This window comes from Pleurodeles waltl, chromosome 11, assembly GCF_031143425.1.
Source record: "Pleurodeles waltl isolate 20211129_DDA chromosome 11, aPleWal1.hap1.20221129, whole genome shotgun sequence".
NCBI classification, from domain to species: Eukaryota; Metazoa; Chordata; class Amphibia; order Caudata; family Salamandridae; genus Pleurodeles; species Pleurodeles waltl.
Window position 1 is genome coordinate 77,826,359 of NC_090450.1, and position 27,368 is coordinate 77,853,726.

At 42.0% G+C, this 27,368-nt stretch overlaps 1 protein-coding gene across 2 annotated transcripts in view; it reads left to right on the plus strand.

Annotated features, from left to right (window-relative positions):
- The window catches only part of ATP11B (ATPase phospholipid transporting 11B (putative)), a 456,703-nt gene extending 433,570 nt beyond the window's left edge, over positions 1 to 23,133 (plus strand). For both annotated transcript variants that reach the window (XM_069213101.1, XM_069213100.1), the window contains one exon: positions 21,384 to 23,133. Coding sequence is in view for 1 of the 2 variants with exons in the window: in XM_069213100.1 (XP_069069201.1) it covers positions 21,384 to 21,465 (82 nt within the window). In the remaining variant the exon portion in view is untranslated. The remainder of the gene's footprint in view (positions 1 to 21,383) is intronic.
- Positions 23,134 to 27,368: the final 4,235 nt, after the last annotated feature.

Genomic DNA, 27,368 nt, shown 5'->3' on the forward strand with positions numbered 1-27,368 from the left:
GCTGGAACAGCATAGATCAACGCTGATTATGGTGCTGATAGGACCCAATAGCTTAAGGTAATTGCCTGAGCATTTTGTGGAACAGCTAGGAATGGGGGAAGAGTGGGAGTGTTCCCTGGAACCCTTAGAAGACCAGATACAGAGTGAGAATTTGGACTGGTATGAGGAACTAGGATGCAATGGTGGTGAAGAGGGCAGCAGACCTCCCTGAACTCCAACTTCCCTCAGTGGCAGTCAAGACTAACCTCTTGACCAAAGTGCTTCAGCCTGGGGCTTCCTCATCGAACCCCTATTGCCCTTTACTGAAGCAGTGACCAATGTCCTCCTGGGAACTTGGTCCCAGCACAGGAGCTCCTGTGCACAGAACAATTGCGCGCGTTCATCGCCCTGCCCCAGGTGATCCTATTCTCCTCAGCCAATACCCCACCCCTGAAAGCTTGGTAGTCCAAGCCTCAACTTCCCATGGCGCATTCCCAGCTGCTCCCCCGGACAGGGGATCTAAGAGGCTGGACAAACTTGGGAAGAAGATGTTTTCTTCTGCCAGGCATTGCGGTCGGTGAACACTGCATGCCTTTTGGGTTGTTACTCCCATACCCTGTGGGATGTGGTTGCGTCAGTGCTGCCACAGGTCCTGGAGGAGGTCCAGGCCACCCTCTTCCAAGCAGACTGGAGGGAAGCATTGGGTGTTGTCTAGATTCGACTGACTCGCGGAGCAGAGTAGTTTAGTTGACGGTGGCCTTACTGTGCAATGCTTTCCTGAGAACATCTGGCTTTTCGGGGGATGTCCAGGCCAACCTCATGGAAATGCCCTTCAACAGGACTCTTCTCTTCAGAGAGAAGGCAGACTCAGCACTGCAGTGCTTCAAGGACTCACAGACTATAGGCAAGTCCTTGGGCCTCTCAGTGACACCTTGCCCCCAGTCTGCCTTTTGTCACTTTTGTGGTTATGGAAGGGCGTACTACAAGCGCAGCTCTATGCCAGCCAACATTCTTCGCAAGCTCTCCAAGCTGTATGAGGACGTGGTGTATTCAGACCGTGTGGGTTTGGTAGCCAGAAGTTGTCTGCCACCAACCCCCTGGCAGCTGCAGCCTCTAAGCTCTCCTAGTCTGGTTCTGCAAGGCCATGGGTGCCCAGTTGGAGAGAGAATCCAACATCATCTCCTCCACTGGAAGTCCATAACATCGGACAAATGGGTCTTGCAGATCATTTGGAGGGGTTACTCCCTCCCTTTCCAATCCTTCCCGCCCCCTGTACTGCCCATCAAGAACGGCTGGCGGAGGCTCTATCTCTGCTTCGAGCGGAAGTTACAGCTCTCATGGCCAAGGGAGCTATAGAAAGGGTTCCAATATTAGAAGTCAGCAGTGTTTGTTATTCCCCCTACTTTCTGATTCCCAAAAAAGAACAAGGGTCTTTGCCCTCATTTGGACTTATAAACCGTAACTCTCGTCCTCAAAAAGAAGAAATTCAAGATGCTCCTTTTGGCTCAGGTATTGTCTGCCCTAGACCAAGGAGACTGGCTGGTAGTTTTGAACTTGCAGGATGCGTATTTTCACATCCCCCATCCTGCCTGTCCACAGGCGTTACCTGTGGTTCAAGGTAGGCCACAAGCACTTTCAATTTACTGTGCTTTTCTTCGGTCTAACCAGCGTCCCTCAGGTGTTCACTAAGGTGATGGCAGGGGGTCGCAGCTCATCTGCGCATGTTAGGGGTTTCAGTCTTCCCCTAACTTGATGACTGGCTGTTGAAGGCAGCCTCATCCCCAGGCTGCCGTCTCCCACCTTTAGACTACAGCAGACCCTCTGCATTCGCTGGGGTTCACTGTAAATATGCCGAAGTCGCACCTGACTCCTCCTCAGATGCTCTTCATTGGAGCTGTTCTAGACACAGTGCAGTTTCAGGCTTATACTCCCGAGTAGCAAGTCCAGGATTTTTAGCTTATGATACCGATGTTTTAGACTCTATCCTGGATTTCAGTGAGAAGGACTCTGAGGCTGCTGGGCCTCATGGCCCTCTTGCATCCATCCTGCTGGTAAACCATGCAAATGCCTATGCTGGCTCGGCATTAGGACCTGAAGTTCCAGTGGGCGCAGCATCAGGGGAATCTCTGCGACGTGGTCCAGATCTCGGAGGGAACTGCAAAAGACCTGCAGTGGTGGCTCACAAACCGCAATTTGGTCAAAGGCAGACTCCTCTTCCCTCTCCAACCAGATCTGGCAATAGTGACAAATGTGTCACTCCTGAGATGGGGCAGCCATCTGGGAGAAGTGGTGATCGGAGGACCCTGGTCTCAAGCAGAATCCAGACTCTACATAAACCTGCTGGAACTCCAGGCGATTCGGCTAGCTTTGAGAGCATTTATTCCCTCTATCAAGGGGAAGTCAGTGCAGGTGTTAACAAACGGGGTGGGGTCGTGGTCGTGGACCCTTTGTCAAGAGGCTTTACAGCTCTGGATATGGCTGAAACAGCAAGGCATAATTCTGATGGTGCAACACATGGCATGTTCTCTAAACGCCAGGGCGGACAAACTCAGCCATCGATGTCTAGCTGATCCTGAGTGATTTCCTCTATTGGGAGGTGGGACAAGGACTCTTTCAGCAGTGGGGAGAGCCTTGGTTAGATCTGTTCGTCTCTGAAGAGAACGTGCAATATTGGGAGTATTGCGCATTGGAGGTCCAAGGCGGCAGTCGCTCACTCTTTCCATATCGAGTGGAACTCGAGCCTCCTGTACACATTTCCACCCATACCACTTCTGCCCAGAGTTCTCAAGATGATCAGGAACGACCGGGTCCATGTAATCCTTGTGGTTCTGGAAAGGACACGGAGAGTCGGGTATCCTGAGCTTCTGAAAAAGATCATTGATCCTCCAATCAGGCTGCCTTTTTGGGAAGATCTTCTGTCGCTGCAGCAGGGGAGGGTCCTCCACCTGAACCTGTCAACTCTTCACCTTTTTGCGTGGCAATTGTGTGGCGACAGTTGATATCTTTTGACCTTCCTCCCAAATTCTGTAAAGAATATGCCTGATGGCAAAACATTGTAATATATTGTATAGAAAAGTCTATCGACCCTCTTTCTGCCTCTCTTTCTAATATTCTTCTCTTCTTTCTTGCCCTTGCCCAGCAGGGTTCTACTCTGGGCACTCGTAAGGTGTCTCTCTTTGCTCTGGGCTTGTACTTAAGTTTACCCCCTTCGCCCTTTATTATGCCTCTGTGGGACCTAAACATGGTTCCCATGTACCTCATGTATGCTCCCTTTGAGCCACTAAATAATTGTCCCTTCTGGCTGTTTACCATCAAGACAGCCTTCCTAGTGGTGATAACATCTGCCCGGAGGGTGAGTGAGCTGCAGGCTAATATCATCCAAGCCCCCCTATCTTACTGTGTTCTCTGACTAAGTGGTGCTTTGCACCCGTGCCTCTTTCCTCCCAAAAGTGTTGACCCCATTCCATCTGGGTCAGTGTCACCATGCCCACCTATTATACTCCTCTACATTCCTCTAAAGAAGAGCAGCAACTCAATCTGGACCCAAAAGATCGCTGTTGTTCTACCTTGATTGCACAAAAGAGCTTTGGGTGGACAACCAACTCTTCGTGGGCTACGTAGGAGCTAAAAAAGGTCAGGCATGCAGAAACAAGGCATTTCACTTTGGGTCGTTCTCTGTATGAAGATGTGCTATGCTCTGGCTAAAAAAAAGCAGCCTCTTGAAGGCCCATTCCACCAGAGGAGAAGTTGTAACCACGGTGTTAGCTTGTGGAGTTCCAGTCCTGGACATCTGCTAGGCAGCAACATGGGCGCGTCTGCACACATTTGCCAAACACTATTATCTGGACAGTCAGGACTGCAGAGCTGGGCATTTCCGGACTTTAGTCTAGTAAATTTGTCCGCAGCAGAATGCCAGGATGGTATGGCTTGGGTATCTATTCAAAGGTAAGGAATCTGCAGTCAGATGTCTGTCAGATCATCAAGTTACTTACCTTCGGTAATGCATTATTGGGTAGAGACAATATCTAGCTGCAGATTCCTTACAGTCACACCCGGTCTCCCCTCTCCGCAGACAGATTTCGTAGTGTAGAGTTGCTCCCCTTTCAGGATCCTAGTTTGGACACACACTTGTCAGTTCACTTCCTGGCTCTGCGCTCCTGGCGTGGAAAGTCGTGAAAAGTAACTGACGTCCGCACACCTTGGGGGGTGTGGGGGGGTGGCACCTATACAGGTGACTGCGATGTCACTTCTGAAGCTAACGCCACCAACACTGCATAGAACAAAACAAAGCCACCCAACAATGCGTAGAGATACTGCTCACGCAAAAGTTTCCATATCCAGTCTGAAGCCCGGGAAATTAAAATGCAAGGAATCTGCAGCTTGATATTGTCTACCAGATAATGTGTTACCGAAGGTAAGTAACTTGTTCGTTTTGTCCTGTCCTGGTTGTGTAAAACTGTTTTGTTTGGGGGAAATTCCAGATATATAGATCTCTCGTCACCAAGCACCTTCCACAAGCACAAAGAGAAACCCGCACTTGGTGGTTCAAGTCCATTGAAATTTATTTTAAAAAGCGGCGGACGCTTTTCAACCTATCTGTCTTTTTCAAAGACATGATAACAAAAAACATAGTGCCCTTCTTCCTTTTGAAAGCAATCCTATGCATGCATAAAGATCGTAGACAGATTATTGTGCTCTTACAAAATTTACAACCCTCACATTTATTGACTCTCAAAATCACAAAATATACATGTAAGGAAACAATTGTAATAACCCACAAAAATAATACATAAATTACACATATTCCCTTCAAAGAACATCTTCTCACTGATGTGGGCATATCGCATATCAATGCAGCGGTGACCCGAAACATAATGCTTATTAGCCCATAATTACAAAGTAATAATGAATCATAAAATGAACCAAGTAAAAATTCGAGACCCATTGGTATAATCGATCCCAATAATTTATCTCCATAACAAAATCATTCAATCATAAATAGACCCAATCCAGTACAAAAAGCCAAGTGACTGATCTCAAATAGCAACCTATCTTAAATGTAAAGCAATTATAGAACGAAGGCTCCACAATCTATCCTAGAACACATATGATAACATAGAGGAACTGAAGAAGAGACAATGGGGAACAAGAGGAGAAGCACAAATCCCTAAATATACCTTCTCCAAATTAGTTCCACTAAACGGTTTAAAATCACCAAATTAACAATAAAAAACAGTGAGGTGTTTCTAATCTCAAACAATTTCATAATGAAAGCAGCAGTAAGATTTACAGGTATTAATCATCATTACAATAAAAAATACAGTGAGAGAATAAAGACAACATAAAAAAAGGACAAACACATTCCTTGTGATCTGCAAAAGTTATAAACCTCATTTCCCATGATGCTCAGAATAGCCTTGGGCCCATATGATTAAATCCATGTGTCCTTGGAGTTCCTCATCTTGATTTAATCCTCCAGGGTATTTGCTGCTCAGTCTTATAATATGTTCTGATTCCAAACGTCTCAAGATGAGTTTCATGTCTCCTCCTCTCACATTTGATCTCACCCTGTCAATCCCAAAGAAAGAACTCATCAGGGTCCATGTTTATGTACTTGGTTACTATGTCTTGCCAATGCGTAATTCAAATCACCATTCCTGATTGCATGAAAATGTTCAAGTATCCATTTCTTGATATGAAACACAGTAGTTCCCACAAGGCCAAAGGGTCAAACCAAGACATATATCACAGTCTGTGTTGCAATTGATAAACCCCTTGATCTTAATTTCTCAACCCATGGGTAGTGTGTATGTCTTTCTGTTCTTACTATGGCCACGAGCCTTACATTTCTTACATGTAAAAAAACCCTTGTGGTTCCTTAAGCCAGGAGTCTGTTTCATGGATCAACTGTGTACCAACATGTCCCTCAAAGATCTACACCTTCTATATGTGATGGAGGAATATGGACTGTGCAGATTGCCTATCACTGTCTGATGTGATTAAGTGCCAATATTTTTTCATTACTTTATCGACTGCAACTGATTCATTGTTGTAAGTGGTGATGAACCTCACTTAATTTCCCTCTCTAGCTTTCACTTTGGGTGTAAGGAGACTATCCCTGTTGATCCTTGAAGCCTTCTCACAAGCTGCTTTGATAACCTCCCCAGAATACTGTCTGGACAAGAATCTTAGTCATTATTTCTTGTTGTGTTACAAATCCCTGTTGTGTGCTACTGTTCCTTTTCGTCCTGAGTAATTCCCCATATGGGATACTCCACTTTAAATTTAATGGATGGTGGCTCTGGGCATGTAAAATATTGTCCCCAGCTGTACTCTTTCTGTGGAGGCTAGTGTACATCATAACCCCCCCCCCCCCCTCCAATGTGACAAGACCATCCAAGAATTCCATCATTGTTGTGTGTGTCTTATATGTGAACCTTAAATTGAAGTAGTTGTTATTTATCCAAACCAAGAATGTATCCAAGGTGGACTGCTGCCCATCCCATATTATGAAAAGGCAGTCCGTATATCTTGTGTCCAAAAAGTTGTGTTGTCCACCTCTCATTTCCGTCTGTCCAGACAACCTGTGACTCCCACCACCTCATCAAAATACCAGCATAACTGGGAGTGAAGCAACTTCCCATTGTCGTCCCAGTCTTTTGCCTGTACCACTGGTCCTCAAATAAAAAATAGTTAGCTAGTTCAGAATCTTAACATCTCATGAAGCATCATAGAATGGTTGTAAAGGGCTTAAGATTTGTCACAGAAGAAATGTCTGCATGCCTATAAGACCAAGTTATGATCGATATATGTGTACAAGAACACAACATCCATTGTAACCATGATACAGCTAGATCTCCAAGGAATACCCAGGATTTTGGAAATAAAATCCATACTGTACCTACCGTATGCTGGTAAACTCAAAATATAGGGACAGAGGAAATAATCCAGAATAAATAGATGTATTCTCTAAAAGACTACTAATGGCTGATACAATAGGTCTTCCCAGGGGGTCAGTGCCATTTTTGTGTATATTAGGCAGCATGTAAAAGCATTGTGCAGTGGGTTTTCTAGTTAACAGGAGCTGAAATTCCTTTACTGTAAGGAGGCCCTGCTCATGCCAGTCAGATAGCATAATATGATATTGTGTAATGGTTTGTATGCCCATACTAAGGACTTTTCATAACTGTGTGATTCAACAAGAGTCCCTCTGCCTCCTGTCGATATTTATTCACGTCCCACAGGACAACATTAACACCCTTATCTGCAGGTTTTATAACAAAGGAGGTAGCTTTAGTCAAATCACCCAAAGATAAATGTTGCACTGCTGTGACGATGTTAGCAAAATCCTTGCAACAGTTTTGACAAAGTTTCCTAAGTTCCGGGGACATTACCTCATGAAATGCTTCAATGTTGTCATTGGGAGGGGTAACTGGATTGCATCTTGACTTTGACACAAAATAATTCTTACTCGATCTATCAATTTCCAGGCCTAAATCACCCAACAGATACCTCTCTGTATCCCACTCCCTGCCCCCACCTTCCAATTCTCTAAGTGCGACCACCACTAGGTAATATATATATGTGTGTGTGTGTGTGTGTGTGTGTGTGTGTATATATATATATATATAATCACTGAAAAAAACAAGGGTTATACTGGGATGTAATAGGTTCTGAATTTACTCGTACAAAACCATAGAAATTCACCTGTTACGTAACCCCCACCCATGGGGTCAGGGAACCTCTTCCCTGACCCCATCAGCTACATTCACCCAAGATTTCAGCCCCAGGGACTGTTTCCTGCTGAAATAAAATGGTGGCACAACGTTTATCAGGTAGTGGCCAGCTTCTCCCTTCGGTGTGTGGATCTGCAGGTCGGTCCTGAGAGAATCCGCAGCGCTAGATATCTATATTTTTTATCTTGAATTACTCCAAAACTACTGAAAGGATTTACACCAAATCATCAAAAGCACAATCTGGAACAGGATCTAGCTTTGTACCAAATTAGGTGTAATTCTGTTCAGCCGTTTGGGCTGTAGGCGTGTCTAAAGAATACAAAATCCCAATAGACACAGAATGGAGAAAAAGTTTTATGGATCACCCCACAACTATCAGGACAGCAGCTGAACTGACCAAAATATAAACTTTGAAAATTTCATGAAGATTCATAAAACAGCACCAAAGTTATTGGCAAAACAAAAAATGCTCCATCTATGGGAAACAAAGGTCCTAAATATAACTACCTAGCGGCGACCGCCACTAGATTATAATGAATTAATTTTATATATATATCCACAGTGAAATAAAGACTGAGTGCGGCATTTTGAACTACAATTCCCAGGATGCCCCTGTGACTATAGAAGGCAGGCAAATGAGAATAAACGGAAACCACCTGAGGAAGACATGATGTTGAAACGTGTTGTGGTGTTTGATATGTTACTCTGTGAATAAATGGAATCTGCTATTTCGTACCTCTGGGAGTGCAGAAATCTTTTGTGGAAAATTTTGAGGGTCGTGGTCTTAACCCTATGCTGGCACCGCCAGTCAGCGTGCTCCGCTTTTCAGAACATTTGTATTGCAATATATATATGGAGTGATCTTAGTGAGAGAACAGAATCCATTACCTCACACTGAGGTAAGCCAGTGCCTGAAGTGGGCTGAACCATTGCCCCATGTTTTATTCTGTGGTGAGTGGAAGAAAAATGTGAACAACAGACCAATGGATCAAGATATATCACTGAAACCCCCATATGCATGCAAGCTGTGACGTTTCCTTTGAGTCTGTGCCTGTACAAGCACGCTCCTGTGCACGAATTAATGAGGAGAATGTGCCCATTTTCTTTCTTTAAATATTATAACCACTCCCTTCGTTGACCAGGCACTGCTACAGGTAGCGTAAAACCAGTGTGTCATGGGCCATAGTGGAAAGGAAGCAAAAGGCCCTCCTGGTGTCTGTTTTATAAATTTCAGCAATAATCAGGCTACATTGGGCCCCTCAGGTCTCTGGGCCCCAGTGTAGCTGCTCCTGCTGCACCAATGGAAGCTAAGCCCCAGATTGTTGCTGTTCACTTTAAAGAAGACAAGCGTGTAGCAACGTGAATGGCAGTGGTACAATACAAATTGTGAGTGGATTTACCGTTTATCGATGAAGGTGCTTGAGAAAGGGGTTACAGGAATTGGCAAAAACTAATTGATAAAAAATCTGGGTGATGTGGGGAAAGCAAGCAAGGAAGGAGCCGAGTGGAGCGATCAACACTGGAGCAAGGGGCAAGCAGTATTTGAGGGAGAAGGAGCAAAAGATAGACCAAAAACACAGAAACACTCCCATGTATTGCTGAAAGTAAAAAGTGGTTCCCTGAATGTGAGCAGTGAAAGGATACAAGTCATCCAATCAAAATGATGGTAAGGAAGCTATGCTCTAGGGGGGCGACAAACACAGGAAACAAAAGGAAAGCTGTTGAACAAGAAGCAAGCACACAAGTGACCCAGAAAGCCAACCAGAGGTAAGCAGTGGGATAATGGACTCGATCTAAGTCCGCTACAAGTTTTAATATGGTAGGCAAGAGGACTTTGCAGACAGCTAAAAGCTTTCAGTAGATGTAACCTAATTACTAGAACCTTATGGTTGCTGTTCAGTGTTTGCAGTATCTAGATCCTGCCACCAGTGTCAGAACAGCCCTCCAGAACCTGTGTGGCTCAATTGCAGTTAGAAAATCCTTGTAAAAAAATATGGATGCTGTCCTTGGAGATTCTGGAACAATGTACAACTAGTAGCTCACTGATTTACCCAATATCTACTTTTTAGGCCCAGACATTTTTCAAAGGTAGATCTCCAGCTTATTGTTTACTGTGAGGGCACTACAGTAGTGATGACTGGAAATGCTTATATTAGTCTGAAGCAGTGGGAGTTTCTCTGGTTGCATTCCATTCCCTTAGTTTTTAACTCACTTGTACAGTTATAGGCAGGAACCAACCAAATAAGTCAGCCTTTCCCTAGACCCAACAGATAAAGTGCAACACAAACATCTAGACCACGGAACAAAAGCAGCTCCAGGTGGGCTTCAGAATTTTTGGGCCTCATCAGTCAAGTAAGAAAAGAAAATGCAGTATTTGCTTTATACTAGATACCACAAGGTTGCTCCAGTGGGACTGCACTTTTGCCAGTAGATGTAATAGGAATGCTTGTGTGCGAATGCATGCACGTGCCTGACTGCTGTAACTCACTTATATGTATTGTGTCCAGTTCTCATCATGTTCTGCAGGCCTTGTAATATCTTTAGGTTCCCAAGATACATACCTATCTATGCTTATTGCCAATAGGCATAAGACTTACCTGATATTTGCGATGAGATGACCGATTTTTCTTTGTTTTGCCCCTTTGGGTTCATCTCGCCACCCAAAACTTTAAAGTAATGGTTACAATAGTGAGTCATTTCTCATCACCTGGAAATCCATTGTCTACCACGAACTGGGCAACTATCAGGCCTTTTCTCTAGGTCTCTATTAAATTAAAGTTGGCTTTACCATCTCCATTTTGTACATATTAGATTTTTCAAAGGGGGTCATTCCTTATTGACACCCTCTCAAACAGTTTATTAGGACAATGCTCAACACATCTAAGCTGCTGGCATTTCCTCCTACTGAAATGATGCATCACGTGCAGCTGATGGTAACTATGTTTGCAGAGAATCCAGTCCCACTCTAACAGATCAGTATTGCGCCTTCTGGCTTTCATGGCGTCATGCATATATCTAGCTCCTCACAAGTTTGCAGGTGAGGTTTTACAGTGGACTATAGGCAATGGAATCTGTTCCGTATTCACCTAAGGGATCTCGTCTCACTCCCTCCTTTCTTTTTCTAATGGCTGGTAAAAGCTCGGAGCTCCAACATTCCAATGTTTTTTGTACATAGCAGCAGCTGTGAATAAAGGCCTCACGGAGCCCGAGGGGATTCCATTCCCCTCCATCTCTGTAAGGCCTTTGTTTTATTTATTTGAACATTCTGTCACCTTGTGGTGGAGTGTTCTAATTGCCATGTAGCCCTTCTTAGCTGGGCTATACTGGCTATTAAAGTCCTGTTTCCCTGTTAAAGGCCCTCACCTTCAGCTCATGTCTTTAATGGTGGAACAGGCCTTTAATGGCCATTAGAACATTGGAATACTGGGGGCTCCATTGAAAACAATGGAGTGCTGCAGGCTTTTACTGGCCGGTAAAAGCCCGCAGCGCCAACATGCCAATGTTCGCTTTGTTCACAGCAACAGCTGTGAACAAAGCCTCACGGAGCCCGAGGGGATTTTAATCCCCTCGGGCTCCGTGAATTATTTTTTTTTTTAACAGAACATTCTGCCCTGAGTGGCAGAATGTTCTAATAGCCTTAGAACCTGCCGTAGCGGGCTCTACCGGCTATTAAAGTCCCTCTCCCTTGTTAAATGCCCTCGCCTTCGGCTCGGGGATTTAACACGGGGAGCGGGCCTTTAATAGCCGGTAGAGCCCGCTACGGCAGGTTCTAAGGCTATAGTATAGTCTGCTACAGCAGGCTTTAAGGCTATATTACAATATGTCTCAAACCCACAGCAGATGGCATCAAAGGAAAATTCTTGAATGCCCATTGTTTGTGACTGTTGGAGATGCAGGACTCTGGAAAGACAACTACTGTTCTTTTCGCTCCCTTGGAAGGAGTCTTCTATGGTAGTTTATCGTCATGGGTGAGTGGAAGCTTAACATCCTTGTGACTAGAGGGGCTCATCTCCATGTGCACTCATCTGATTAATGTTGGACTTTGGACTTCACAGGGCACATTTGTCCATGGATCTACGAAGAAATAGACTCTTGTTTATAACACAATTAAAAACCCAAGAAGGTTCAGTTCCTGGTTACTCAATTTTCACTCTTATAGTGAAACCAAGTAATTGATTAATACAGAGTTTTTTCTACTGAAACCTTAAAGTGAATCCCCTAAAATTTACTAAACTGAAGAAATATGCAACAAGAATGATTTTCAAAATGAACTCCCACTGACCAGATTTCTGGCAGGAACTTTGGGTTCCCTGCATTGCTGGGAAATGCTGATCAAAGCCTATGATACCTCTCCTAAGAGGTCAAAAAGAGCATCTTTAAGCCACACATTAATGGCACTTTATTCAGGTCAGACATCTCTTCTGGAGGGCTCATGTTCTACCTGATTCAATGGCTTGGGTTTTACAGGCCCAGTTTATCAAATGAGGGTTTGTTGTTGGGGCGAAGAATAGGGAAGTCTTGTTGTGCAGCAGATATGACCTGGGCTGTGTTCCAGGTGGTCGGAATGCTGCAGCCTTTCTTTCAGAGCCTGTTATAACTAAAGTAGAATGGCCTTCTCATCTTGCTAGTCCTAGGAACACAGGGTCCATCATCCCCTTAGGCATGAATAGAGACTGTGGACCTCTGACTCATATACTCTGCTCTAGCATCAAAATGTCCTAGTTTGCAGTCTAGGGAAATGGCTCCCCCTCTCCAGGGATCTCTTGGCTGATTGATCTCCATTATCTCTTCCTGATTAAAACAACAAAAACTGTAATGAACATCTCTCCTACAGAGTCTCACCAGTGATGCTGGATCAAGGCAACACCTTGGGGCACAGAGAAAATGTAATCAGCTAAGTTGTTCCTGTCACTGATTTTACTACTCCTTCCTCTGGCTCAATATTGTGCTCGGTGATCCCAATTTTGGGAGTTTACCTGTGTTGCACAACAATGAACCTGTTGTAATGTCTCTACTCTATTTCAAATCTTTGGAGAATTGTTTGACATATTTAAATATGTTGGCCCTTTTGAGCACTGCTACCTCCATACATAGTAGGCCCGCTCAATGTCCTTTTAATGAACATACAACTATGTGGGAGCTCCATCCCATAGTTAATTTTCCTGAGGGATGGGCCTTACTTGTCTGATTACCTGCTGTGGTCTAAATTCCACATAAGGATCAGTTGAGCAGGTAGACCATTTTGTAGGCAGGAAATGCAATCCATGACCATCAGAAATTCAGCAGTGTTAGGAACTATACAGGAACTTAAACTCTCGTCTTTTTTTTGCTTCCAGCTGCTTGGAAATTTTGTCTGTTGCCAACTTGCCTGGACCAATTTCTGTTGATCGTCCTACTGGTTATGATGCATTGCATACTTCTTGTGTCAAACTCTTTTTTGTTTAGAGTATCATTATTTCTTCCGATCTTAAATTAATGTGGTCCTCCTCTTGGCAAATTCCAGTTTCCATTTAATTTTATAAAAACAAAATTGTTCTTTTGACTATGGTGCTTTTCTCAGATTCACCTCCGGCAGCCATAAGTGATTCACAATGTCCTCTTTAAGCACCTTGGATTGAAAGAATCTGACTCTCTATAGGTTGCCTTTGAAACCTGCCAGAGATCACTCTTTGCTCCTACTCCCTTGTCCCCAATCACCTTTTACTTTTCCAACGATAAACCCTCTCCTCTTCCACCAATAGTGTTTAGTTTTGAGGACAGGCTGGGCTCTTTATCCTCCTTGCGGAAATTGTACACTTGGTTACCAAGAAACAAGGATAGCCCCTTCAATAGGTGAGCAGTGTCCCAAGCAGCCTAATTTATTTGTTCTTGTATTCACATGGCCCGGCCAATCCTCCTGAATGAGTATACCATGTTAAAAGGGATTCTCGGGGGGGGGGGGGAATGCACACACACTTGTTTTTTATCCACTTGGCATTTTAAGTACTTTTTCTGTATTCCATTTTAAAGATTTCTCCTTAAAAATGCCTGAGCCCTTCTGAATGTGTTGGCATAGACCAAACAGATCCTAGTCGATGAATATATCACTCTAGATAGATCAGTATCAAACTAGTACTTAATAGATCTTTGATGCTAGATTTCTTATGGTCTTGGAAATGCTACCTCCTACAGCAAATAATTGACTCTGGTTGGATATCTTCCGAATCTTACAGGCCTCCTCCTGCCTTCTATCTTAGAAAACACCTACACTTGGTTTTCAGAAGTTGCATGTCCTATAAGGTTACCAGCTACACATAGAAAATCTTGTATTTTACTCTAGAAAATACGAAAGAGGCAGAGGAGCCAAGGGTGATTAGAAAAGGGTGCACCCAACCAGTAAACACTATCTCGTCATAAAATGGAAAGTTTCCATTAGCTTGGAAAGAAAGGCAGAACTACCAAGTGCTACGTGAGCACACTTTTTCTGATCAAACCTATATCTTACACTGTCATCATCCCTATCCTATTGAGTCACTCTATGCATGCCATATCTGAAATGGCTGCTTGAACCAAGCTGGCACATTCTTAGTACAGTCCTCTGATTCAGGTCAATATTCCTCCCTAGACTGATTACATAAGTCACATTTTAGTTAAGACCATTCCCACAGCAATACTACTCGCACCAGAAAAGAAAACTGGGGATTGAGGCAGGTCCTGCAATTTGAACTCTGACCCTTAGATCTGGGAGGTAAACCTAAAGGCACTGATGGAACATGTCTAGCTAATTCTGGAGCATTCTGTATCAGGTTAAGCTTTCAGGGGTTTATAAAAGGGTGCAAGCAAACTTGTCCATGAATTCATCACTGATAGCAAAATAGGTTGGGACTTGAAGCAGAAAACCTCTGGTTGCCCTGGACTGGCTCACCTCCTTCCTCTCCGAAAGAACTCAAAGAGTTTGCCTCCCCCCATTCCGGTCTAAAGCCACCAAGACCATTTGTGGGGTCCCCCAAGGATCCTCACTCAGCCCCACCCTCTTCAATATCTACGTGGCTCCGCTCGCCAGCATTGTCCGCCCCCAGGGTCTCAACATCATTTCATACACCAACGACACCCAGCTCATCCTCTCCCTCACAAGGAACCCATCTACCGCCAAGAACCACCTGCACGCTGGACTCCACGCCATCGCCAGCTGGATTACAGCAAGCCACCTCAAATTGAACTCAGGAAAAACCAAGATCATCATCTTCGGACCCAACAAGACAGCATGGAACGACTCTTGGTGGCCTGCCACCCTAGGACCACACCCACGCATGCAATCTCGGCATCATACTTGACTCGTCTCTCTCCATGACTCAGCAAATCAACGCCATATCATCCTCCTGCTTCAACATGCTACGCAAGACCTTCAAGTGGATCCCAATAGAAACCAGAAGAACGGTCACCCATGCCCTCATCAGCAGCAGACTAGACTACGGTAATGCCCTCTACGCAGGGACCATAGCCAAGCTGCAGAGAAAACTCCAGCACATCCAGAACGCCGCCGCACATCTCATCCTCAACCTCCCATCGCCACAAGCACATCTCCACCCACCACAGATCCCTCCACTGGCTGCCCATCAACAAAAGGATCATCTTCAAAATCCTAATCCACACTCACAAAGCCCTACACGACACCGGATCGGTCTACCTCAACGAACGAATCAACTTCCACATCCCGACCCGCCAGCTCTGCGCCGCCAACCTCGCCCTCGCAACAGTCCCCCACATCCAACGCACCACCTCCGGCGGCAGATCCTTCTCCCACCTCGCCTCCAAAACCTAGAACTCCCTCCCCACCAACCTACGCAAGACCAGGGACCTCCTAACTTTCAGAAAGCGCCACAAAACATGGCTCTTTGAGCAGTAACACCCCCTCCACCCCCTGCGCCTTGAGACCCTACCGGGTAAGTAGCGCACTTAAGAAATTTGATTGATTGGTTAGGCAAAGAGTTTGGGAGGGGTCGCACAGGCCACAAAGTGGATGAGGTTGTGGTGCACAGAAGATTCTTCAGGTCCCTGTTTGATGCCAAGTTGAACAGTGATGGAAGAAATTCTAGTAGGTTAGTCACGCCCACAGATTAAAAGAGCAGCAGTACAGATCACATTCGTTTTAGAGAGAAAGCAATGTAATGCTATTTGTCAAGATTGGAAAAATTCTTTTCCTTCTGGAATAAGTAATACAGAGCTGCAATGGTTACGTCATTGCAAAGACTCTCTATAAGTGAGTTACTGTTTGCAGGCTCAAGGGATCATGGGATGTGCATTATTAATAGTTTGAAGAAGCTGTCATGACAGTGTTTCTGTAGGTTGGAGGCCGTCTTGGTTTGGGCATGACTCGGTGTGCATGTTGCCCTTGTGTGTTTTTGGCATACAGGAGTCACAGCCATGCTAGTGCAAGTATATAGTTCCACCTCTTCTGAAAAGCTCAGATCTAAATGCACCATCTGGTCTTGGGTGTAAACGGGAGTACGAGGCGGGAGGGTTCCTGAATCCAGACAACTGCTCCAGGATGCACAGGGGAAGCCAGTGGAGGCCAGAAGGATGTCTATCTCACCAGATGTTGGTGGGCTCTTCATCAGAAAAGACTATCAAACGGAAACTGGCATCAATAACCTGACAGTCTGGTTAAGTAAAACTGTTTTACAGTACATTCAGAGATTTGTTCAGAATGTGTTACCTTTTGACCCCTGGAAATATCTTATTCTAATCTACAGGGTATAAGTCACTAGCCCCCCAGGAGCCCATCGAGTTTGCATGCCTATTTTCTAAATAGGCAGACTTCCCACATTGGTGGATTGCCAGTGTGCACTCATGCCCTCCCAATCGATGTGCGCTTTAATCAAATGGTCGAAGGTTGAACCAAAAACTGTCATACAGTTCCAGGCATGCTTGTGGTCTAACCACCTGCCTTGCCTTACAGGGTAAAGCGGTCTGTGTAAGAGCTGGCTCTTGAAATTTGGGGCACCCAAAGTCTTTTCCGAAAAAGGTAGCAGAAACGCAAGGGAAGATAGCCTTCTTGGAGAATGAAAGGCTAAAATCTCTCCAGTTCCCTATGAAGCCAAGATGTAGCTTCAGGACTGTACTTGGAGGTTGAGGAGACAGGAGGAGGTGCTATCCACCAAAAGAAATCCAGCATCTGAGTTGCTTTAGAGGTGGGTCCCAACTGATATCATTTAAACTGGTGCCCAGAGATTGTTAGATTGGTGTGATCCGAAGACTACTGATAATCTTGGGTCAAAATCTTACACATGGCAAGATCGAGATGGATAAAATACTTGTGCTGGGGGTGGTTTAAACCAGATGACAAAATACTAGAGGCTAAAAAGAAAATTGAAGGGGCTGGAACACACAAAAGAGAATAAGATGTATGTTGTAAAGTGGAAAAAAGTACTCTAAACTATAAGAGTTGTGTGATGAAACGTAATAGGGAGACGAATTTGTGGTTCTTTGCGGAGAACAGAACAGCAGTAAAAGATGTTTGAGTGGTTTACCAAGCCTTTGGATTTGTTTTTCCATTAGGACATCTCTGCTAATGGTGCCATTATTTCATTGTTGATGAGATAACATGCATTAAATACATGTTTATATAATATGGGGCTTTGAATCCTTAATAAGATAATGATTTAATTCCAGCATTGTTCAAAGGTAGGTATGCTTGACTACCCAAGTGTGATGCATACTTGGTTGTGAAAGGTCTGTTCCAATGTGTCCTGTAGACTTGTACTGAAAAAAGTTCTGAATAGGATCTTCATCCAAGCGTTGAAGCATCTGTCACTTTAGAGTCTTAGACAACTGATTAGCATTCGATCCAATCGTGTGTCTGTTATTGCTTTTTGCAGTGGTACCCACCACTGCAGCTATGACATGGTTTTCCTAACAATCAAGTTTTTCTATATTTTTACTCCCGAAGTTTAAATGATTCTCGTCCACTGACCATCAAGGACAACAAAATATAGTTTCATTCTGAGATGGCATAATTACATTTGTAGTTCACAGAATAACATTTTGTCCAACAGACCTGTTATTTAGCAGGCATAAATTGCCCTGTGATGTGAAACAAATTTAGGCTTTTGAATTACGTCTGCTACAGTGCTTAATTTGTGAATAAAAAGGTGCCAGTGCCCAAAGCCCTCTTCAAACACACAGCTGCAGCAATAAATGTGGGAGCACGGAATACTCAGGCAGCGAAATCCTGAAGCCATCCCAGGCCTCTTCAATCCATTTAAAGCCACTCCCTGCCCCTTCAGCTCACTCTTGCAGCTTTCTACTTTCTCCCGTTGTGACGCTTTTTCGTTTTTCCCTTCATCCGTCTTTCCCACATATCTTTTGCTCACAGATAATCCTTGAGGCAGAAGAATAAGCCCCGGCCCTCATAAATAGGAGCCGGTGCTCAGCACCGGAAACAACAAGCACAAATTAAGCACTGCTCTGCTACTTTTAGGATGATGATAAACATAAAAATATATGTTAAATCTGTGCAGCTCTCAAAAAAAATAAACAACCTTGATTTTTTTTTTTTTATGCATAAAAAAGCCTGTCATCAATATATCTCGGGGATTTTTTTCACAGTGCAACAGGCCTTCTGTTTTGATCAATTACTGATTATTGTGCTCTGCATAGTGTGATTACTGTTGAGCTATACTGATGATGTAATCTAAGCCTTAGAAATGAGCAGTTTTGGAAGGAATAGATACTCCTAATACACAATAGAGCTAATACATCTTCGGTAATTGAATGAACTTGAACTTTAATCCATGTTACATTTACCCAAAAATGCCTGAATTTTTATATTAATATATGCGATGAAAGTGCTCATTAACCCCAGATCATAACTGTCTGCAATGCCGTGATAGTCAGAAAACACATGATCTTAAAGCCTGTTTTACTCCTAATAAATAATCTACATGTATTTCATACAACAAAATACAAACACTTGTTTACCGACGCTTAGCACAAAGTGCCCAGTGCCTGATTCCTCGTTATACTTTGGTCCATTGATTGAGATGTGGTGGCATCCCAGGCAGTGCTTTCATAGAAAATGCTCATTAGGGAAAGGCCGAACAAACAAATGTATGACAATGAAGCTTGCGACCAATAGGAATTCCTCCGGAAGCTAATTAGGACTCTGAGAAAGAACCCTTTGCCAACAGTTAATGTTAAACCAGAAAAACACATCTTGAAAAACTAGATTATTTACAACTACAAAAAAGCAAAACAACGTGGCATTGAGATGGTATACTCAAAGTTGTATAGAACCATGATCTGTAATGTCCATAGCAGAATAGACTGTTCCCTAATGGAAATCTCTTCTAAATTGGTCAAGGTTATGTTGATTATTTTTCATTCTTCAATTCTACTACGAATGTGTGTTAATCGTTCTACTATATATTTGTAAAAATCATTATGGTGAGCCTTGTAATAAATGGAAATTATGACATTGTTTTACCTCCTAACAGTGTAACTTTATGCTGGTTTTGGAGCCTCAAATGTCTTGTCTTTTAGGCTTCTCTAGTGCCAGACAGGTTGGTTTGAGGTCACCTGGTGCTGGGCAGTTTTTCCCATTTACTGCCTCTCTTACAACACTTTAATTAAGGAATGGCTGAAAAGAACTGATCCAAATGAACCTATGTCTAAAGGGGACTTACCCACACCTTCTCTCTGTTTGGTTTTGGTTTAGTTGTTTCTAAAGATGTAAGGGGGGAAGGGGTTGGGGGCTGTCAGCAACTGAAAAACCATAACCTTCATTGTGTCCTAGGGTGATTTCTTCTATGTGGCCCTTTCTCTCTTTGGGCATGGGGAATGGTACATATGGCCATGTAAATATATTTAAAAAAAAAAAACTAAAATAAAATCAATGTGTTTCAATGTCACATAAATTAAAGTGTAAATATATATAGTTACAGACTTCACCACATGGAATGAACTGGCCTTAATTTAATATTCATCTTGTATGCGTATCTAGGGAGTTCTTAAAGAGCAAACATTTGTCCGTACTTTTAGATGATTTTCAATTGTTTCAAAAGTCAGGGGAACTAAAGTTTATTGATGGTTGCAGATTAAATTTGCTATATCTTTTCTCCTATCTTCTGAGTGAATGTGTGCTCTGTTTAAGCCACTGCATTATGGCAAACTCAAGATTGGCTGGTTGTTCCGTTTACAATAATCTCACTGGCTACCTGATAGCAGGTGTAGCGCTGGTCCAGATTGCCACTGGCTGTCTAAACATGACACTGTTCACTCCTCTGGTTTCCTGACTGTCAGTTAATTCTCAAATTGAATTCAGTCTATTCTGTTTGACTTTGAAATACCACCATGGATCAGAGCCATCTTATCTGAAAATGAAAACATTCAAATCTAGCCCCAGTTAGAAAACACTTTCTGTTGAAAATTCACTGTCTGAGATTTGCTAGATTTAAATGTAAATCCAGTGGAATTCTTTGCATTGACTCCAGTTGTTAAATGCCTTTTCAATTTAACTTTGAGAACATAATTTCTTAATTATTCTTTTCTGGGCCTGAACATCTGCCTTTTCTAGACAATCTTTTGAATGAATGCTCATGTTGATTATTTGATGGGACATCTATTGAAATATGTAGCACCACTTACAGGGTTCACTCCAGGGGCTTCTCAATGAAATCAGACTTAAGTATAACATGGGTGGGAAGAGATAGGCTCTAAAGATTTCCATGCTTTTTGCAATAGCTCATTGGTGAATCAGTGACATTGTTGACACCAGTGGCACCATAGTGGCAACTAAGACTTGTAACATGGATGTTTATAGAGGCCCAATCTCATCATTTCCAAGCACTTTCTTGAAAAATTACTTGACAGCAAATCCAAGTTCAGTTGGTTGTGATAGATAATACTTTTCCCATGGTATACTCTGGCTACATTCTCCTTCATATTTGGGAGTTGCCTGGCAATCTACCTAACAGTTCGAATCCACACTGAATATATACTAGGAGGTAAGAGTATACTTCTTACTGAGTGATGATTGTCTCTCCACAGTAGATGATGCTCCTCAACCATCAGCATTGGTCCTCCTATTCTACGATGGACAGATATATGACTTGAACCGATAAATGTTAAGTTAGCATGGTAATGACACTTTCAAGCTTCAGAATTTAAGTCCATCCTAAAGAAGGTGTAATTCTGCTCAACACTGCTATTGTGAGAGGTTCAGGCCAGTCCACTGAAAGGCAGTTGATGTAAGACAGATCTTTGATCAATACTTCTTATGAGGAACTATTTCTTATCAATAATGCTTGGTTTTAGCATGTCCCTGTCCAATTAGCTTGGTTACTTTTTCCTTTACATACCTTTTGCCTTTGTGTGTGAGCTTCTTTCCTGTGAAGCTTGTATTGATACAGTTCATTTACGCAGCCTCTTAATAAGCAAAACAACCTTGAAATTTCTACAACCAATACAAATTTTGAGATGGTTTCTGCTCTGCACGTCATAAGAAAATTGTTATCAGTTTCTTAGTCATTTGTTTTGTGGATTTTCTTTATCATGTATAGCTTAATTATGTATTTGAAATATGAGATTGTTACTCGTCTTTCCATACAAAAAATATAAAACGTAGTTTTGTAATTCATTGTGAATGTCTTGGTTTAAGTCAGTCAAACTATTTCTTTATTGTTTCTGTAGATCGTGGAGTGACACTGATCCCTTCCATACTAACGACAGAAGCATCTTGACTCTTTCTACAATGGAATCACCCACCTGTTAACGGGGTTCACGGCTTTCATCCAACATCTGCTCACAACAGTATTTTATGGGCAATGAAGTTCAAGTGACCTGTAAAATTGGTTACTATACTGAAAAAGTCTTACAGATGAACTTTTATAGTATGTTTGAAATCTTAATTGCTGGTTCAAAGAAATGTTTGTTACATTGTTAATATGATACTTAATTTATTGACTGTACGGATGCCCTTTTCTTCACCACCCACTTTCTCTTCAGAATAACGGTCAGTGACGTATTTATGGTACCTGTGCAGATTTCAATTTCTACCACGAGTGCTCTTCCGTGTAATGTAAAAGGTTACACCCCTCTTTTGGGAAGTACAGACAGTTCCCGGTGAATTACTTCAGTTGCAGGAGAAAAGGGGAAATTCATATTGCAAAACATGTTTACATTCTGCTTTCAAAAAATTAAAATCAATGTACAGTACATCTAGCTAACTTGAAAGCTCACCTTAAAAGATATTTTTTTACTATAGATTTCTAGTAAAAGTTATTCATGTTAGTGGCTGTATTTTATATTCTCTACCCAATTGAATTTCCAGTTTATATCATTCACTTTGTGCCTCGGCTCACAAACCAGTTCTAACAGTAAATATTGATATTGATGTGCCTGTGATTGTGTGAAAACCATAAAATCACAATTGCCTTTTTTTCAATGTCAGGATCTTTATTCAACTAATACTATTTTTCTTCTTCTTTGTATTTAACATTCTGTTTTTCTTTCCCATTTGTCTGTGCCGTTATTGTTGAGCACAGTAGTTGTATACTTCAAAGGCATGGTTGCTGACAGCATAAATGGATTTCACTGTCTTAATCCTGAACCACAAAATCTCTCAATGTTCTTTTTAGAATTAAGCTATTCATTTACTTTTCAAGTGAAGGACAGAATCTTATTTTGCCCCTTCTACAGTATTGACAACCACACTAAGGAACGACATGTTTATCTTCTCTGTTATATTCAAACTGTAGATCAGAAGGACTCTTACCTGGTCCCCATCAAGCAATAAGTTCACCATATCCTATTCTGATATAGTATGGTTGTATTTGTGATATGGTGGCAACAGAACCCACCAAAAGGGTTCTTATGCATGGCGGCCAATTTTATGGATTTGCATTCATTTGAGGTGCCGGACAAAACTGCGTAAAATGGATATTTTGCAATATGTAGCTTTTACCACTATGTACATGAGATGCAACTTGTTCTGTGGTCTGAGTGGGTGTATTAAACTGGAAAGCCATTTGATTTCTATGAAAGGGACTGGTTGTGGTATCCTAATTCTTATGCAACATTTTCATAAGCTCCCTTCTGACTTAGCTCACTATGTGCAGCTAAATTTATGATTGTGAAATGCAGAAAATATAATTCTCAGATGATTGGCACTTTTTTTGTTGGGGAATATTGATAAATTAAAAACAATCATTGTTAAACATGTGTTAGATTACATCTGACAAGTAGAAAGGATGGAATGTATTTTAAATTGTCTTGTTATGTTCATTTTACTGTGTAATATTCCTGATTTTACCATATTTAAGCTGCACACCGAAGAAAGGACCTCATCTTTTGAAATGTTTATTTGCAGGTTTAACTACCCACACAACCTGTGCTGTTGATGCTTTACAATGAAAACTGAAATAAAAGGAAATTGCCCATATGTCATTTGTTTTAGATTTCATGCACACTTAGACCATGAATGCTCTAGGTCAAATTCACACCTAGAGTGGATTCCTTGAATGACAAAAGCGACCATTAAAAAGGTGTCACAGCTTTATTCAAACTCCTTAGTCTACTGCAAAGTATATAGATGCATTCCCTATCTACTGGCAATGAACTATTCCACATGTCCTGCGTCCTGTTTTCATTATAACTTCTGCAAATTGGGACCTGTGCCACAGTTCTTTTTTCCAATTATTCCTTATTTATAGATATGGTTTTTTTTTCCTCCTTGGGTTGTTTTTTGCTATCATTTATAAAGTAAATATCTAGGGTGTATTTGCCCAGTTCTTAATTTTCCATCCTCACTTGTCTTGTCTTGACGCTTCATCCCATCAGTTACTGCCCCTCTCCTTGTTCTCAAGTACCAATGACCTCAGATAAGTAAGCAGGCCTGTGACCTGACATTTCATGGGTTGCAGGTTACCTAGCACATTTATTGCCTAGAGCTCTACCCTAGCCACAGTTTAGAAAGGCATCTAAGAAGAAGAAATTGATGCCTCAAAGGAGGCTCTTGCTAAGGTACCTATAGTCCTAGTCCATTCTGGGTCAAGCAAAATCGAACCACGGAAAGAAAAGGGAAAAAAAAATGAGGAAAAATCATTTTTGAAAATGACAAATTATGAATAAGTAACCTTCCAAAAACTCAAGGTTTACCATTCCATTCCAAATTGAATTGAGAAGAGGAACATTTATCATTTTGGGTGCCATGCATTTTAACGTACCTTAGAACCACTTAAATGGTTCAAAGGTACTACAATCAGTAATCTTGTAGTAGTCAAAATACAAAACAACCACTTATACTCAGCAGTGCTAACTACGCAGTTATGGAGTACATGGCCAGACAAATGTTAGCATTTGTTTATTTTCTAATGCAAAATACTGACATTGCCAAGAGCGTATTTAGTTTACTGACAATGCCAAGGGCATCTTTTGTTCAATCGAAAATATTTAGTTTTTATTATTACGCTTTTAAACTTAATCAATTGTGGTCTTGTTGTAAAAAGAAGCTGATGCACAATCAATTTGTGGAGATTCTATGGCTTTGTACTCTACCCCGCCTAAACAAGCATTGGCAAAACCAATAGGTCTGGAGTCGGTTGTCAGCATTTTCGGCTTTGTCAGTGCTTACTTTGTTTTGTCATGGGTTTTGCAAAAATGTATCGTTGGAGAAGCTTCCATGCCCTCAACAATCTAACAAAACACATTGGCTACTAGCAAATGTTTTTTTTGGTCTCAAAAAGCACACATTGCCATACTAGTCTCTGGCACTAAGGGGAACTACATTGTTGTGAAAGAGCAGAATACTGTCACTCACAGTGATATTAGCCAATGGTTGAGGTGAGCTGACTTAGTGCATCATTTTGTGTGCTGCAGTGGGTGGAAGAAATGTGTGAATGACACAATAACAGACCAATGGATGACAAAGGCTGGCTGAAATCTCCTATATGTAAGATTTTACTCAAATCAAAAGGTCTTAATAATGCCTGACCTAGTAAGGAAATGATAGTGAACTTACCTAAATTGTTACTGGTATGGGACAAGAGTGAATTGTAATATCTTAGTGATACAATACCTGTCTCATGAGTCCCACCTCTTCAGGTCAATAGCAGTTCAATGGGAGGGACAGATTTTTCAATCCATGTTTTCCTATTATTTACTCCACATCTATTTAAAATGCTCCAAAACCCCTTAGCCGCTCATGGCCTTCACAAGCTGGAATACTTGGACAGCATTGTATGTGTAACACAGGATCCAGTTGTTCTAAGGAGCCAGGTGTAGTTTATCATCTTATGTATTTCCTTTGGTAAGGCTTCACAACCCAGTACAAAAAAGGTCATAATCTCAATACAAAATGAAAAATTTATTATTTCAAATTGCAGAAAACATTTTATACGACTGGTAAAGTCTAAAACCTACATTAGTATTGTCAGGAGAGGCAAATGGAATTTGAGATGGTAATTGTCACAAAACAAACACTGGGTTGAGCAAATGCTTCCTTTATTTATGTAATCATGGATATATAAATTCCACATGGATGATATCTTCAACCGGACGAGAACAAAGCCCACCGCTTTTATGTCTAAAACCCGTTCCAGCTGGTTCCCAGATGTTTTCACCAAAGTGAAGAAAAGGCATTCTAAAATTCATCTAGAAACACTTCACCTCAAAATCTTATTTTGCTTCCAAGTAAAATTGGATATTTCCTGGCTCCGTTAAACATCATATGGAACCTTCATTGTTTTGGACTTACACAAATACTAATATATGTGTCTTACTTATGTCTATGATCCCATTTAGAGACGTTCCAGATTTTATGTATAAGTTTTGCACCATAAAGTAAGTATAGCAAACAAAAACTGTATTTGACTCTGCGAGGAAACAGCCTTTATCATGCAGGTAGGTACCATGCAGGTAAGTTTTTGTACATTTACCATGCAGTACTTTAACACACTGGTAAGTATTTTTTTGTAATAACAATTTTTATGTTGTTTAAAAATGTGTTTTAGTTGTGGAAATAGATATGGGGGAGTTTAGAGTTTATGGGGTGGGTAGAGGTAAAGAGGTAAGGGCGATTTTAGGGTTTAGGGTAGTTAGAGATATGGCAGCTAAAGTTGATTTTAGGGTTAAGAGCTGGGTAGAGGTGTAAAGGAGATTTTATGGTTAAGTAATGGGGACAGAAGAATGAGTTTAATGTTGAGAGGCTGGGTAATAGGGAGGTAAGGAATTAAAAAAGGGGTGGCTGGTGGGTTAATAAGTGTGTGTGTGTGTGTGTGTGTATATATATATATATATATATATATATATATATATATATATATATATATCTATCTCCTAGTGGCTGTCGCCATTAGGTACTTATAGTTTGAGCCATGATTCCATAGAAAAGCATTTGTTGTCTTGCCTATTTCTTTGGCACTGCTTATCGAATCTTCACAAAATTTTCCCCAAAATAGTGCCCTGGTGATTCTTGTTGCGCACAGAAAGTTTCGGGGTGATCTGTCAAGAGGGGCGAGCAAAGGGGGATCCCTGGAAAAAAAAAAAACTATTAAAAAAAGAAAGGGGGCCAGGGTAGAGAGACCCTGACCCCTTAGCTCTGGTGTTGGGGTCCAAGAGGGCCCGCGCAAGGGCAAAAACAAAAAAAAAACAACAAAAAAAAAGTGCGGGCTCCCATGCTTGTGATTTTTGAAGCCCCTGGGGGGCCAGGTCCCAGAGGCATGTGATAAATAATAAGGGGGGCACATGGGTCCCCCTCCTGGGTTTTGTACAACCCCATGGACTGCCACCTCCCAGGAGCATTTGTGTAACTGTATGCGTGGGGTGGTGCGGCCCCCTCACAGCTCCCAGGGACCACCATCTCCCCGGGGCAATAAATAAAATTACATGTGCTGGGGTGCACAGCCCCCCCTGCAGCCCCGGGGACCACCACCTTCCTGGGCCCTCCTCAAGGACCTAATGATGACCGCTTCACCCCAGGGATGGCTCCTGCTATGTCCTGGGGAGCTGTGGCCAACCCCTGTTGTGCACAGGGTTGGGTTGTTACAGGGGTTGTCCCGATGGACTAACGTAAGTAATGAAAATTACTTTACTTTAAAAAAATAAAACTTAGACCTTAAAAAGACAAAGGTACAGGGATGTTATAGTTAGGTATAGAATTTTAAAAAAACTTAGAAATTCACTGAAAAAAAAAAGGTTATAGGGACGTTCTAGTTAGATTCTGAGTTTACTTGTACCAAACCAGAGAAATTCAGCAGTTATAGTGAGTTATTTCAGGTAACTATAACTCACCCCCCTAAGGTAACTATAACTCGTGCCCTCACCATGCACTGCTAATTACCTCAGACATTAGAACACTCATGATAACTTCTATAGCATTATCAAAGGTATAAATGAAGAATTAGCGAGTTACTTGAAATAACTAACTATAACTGATGAATTTCTCTGGTTTTGTAGGAGTAAATTCAGAACCTAACCATAATGTCCCGGCAACCTTTGTTTTTTTTCCAGTGAATTTCTAAAGCTTTTTTTAATTCCATTTCTTAACTATAACATCCCTGTAACCTTTGTTTTTTTTTCAGTGAAAAAATAAATAAATATATGTTTATTTACTATTTAAGCGGCTCCCCCAAAACAATATATGTGTGTGTATAAACAAACAAATATATTTGCTCAAAT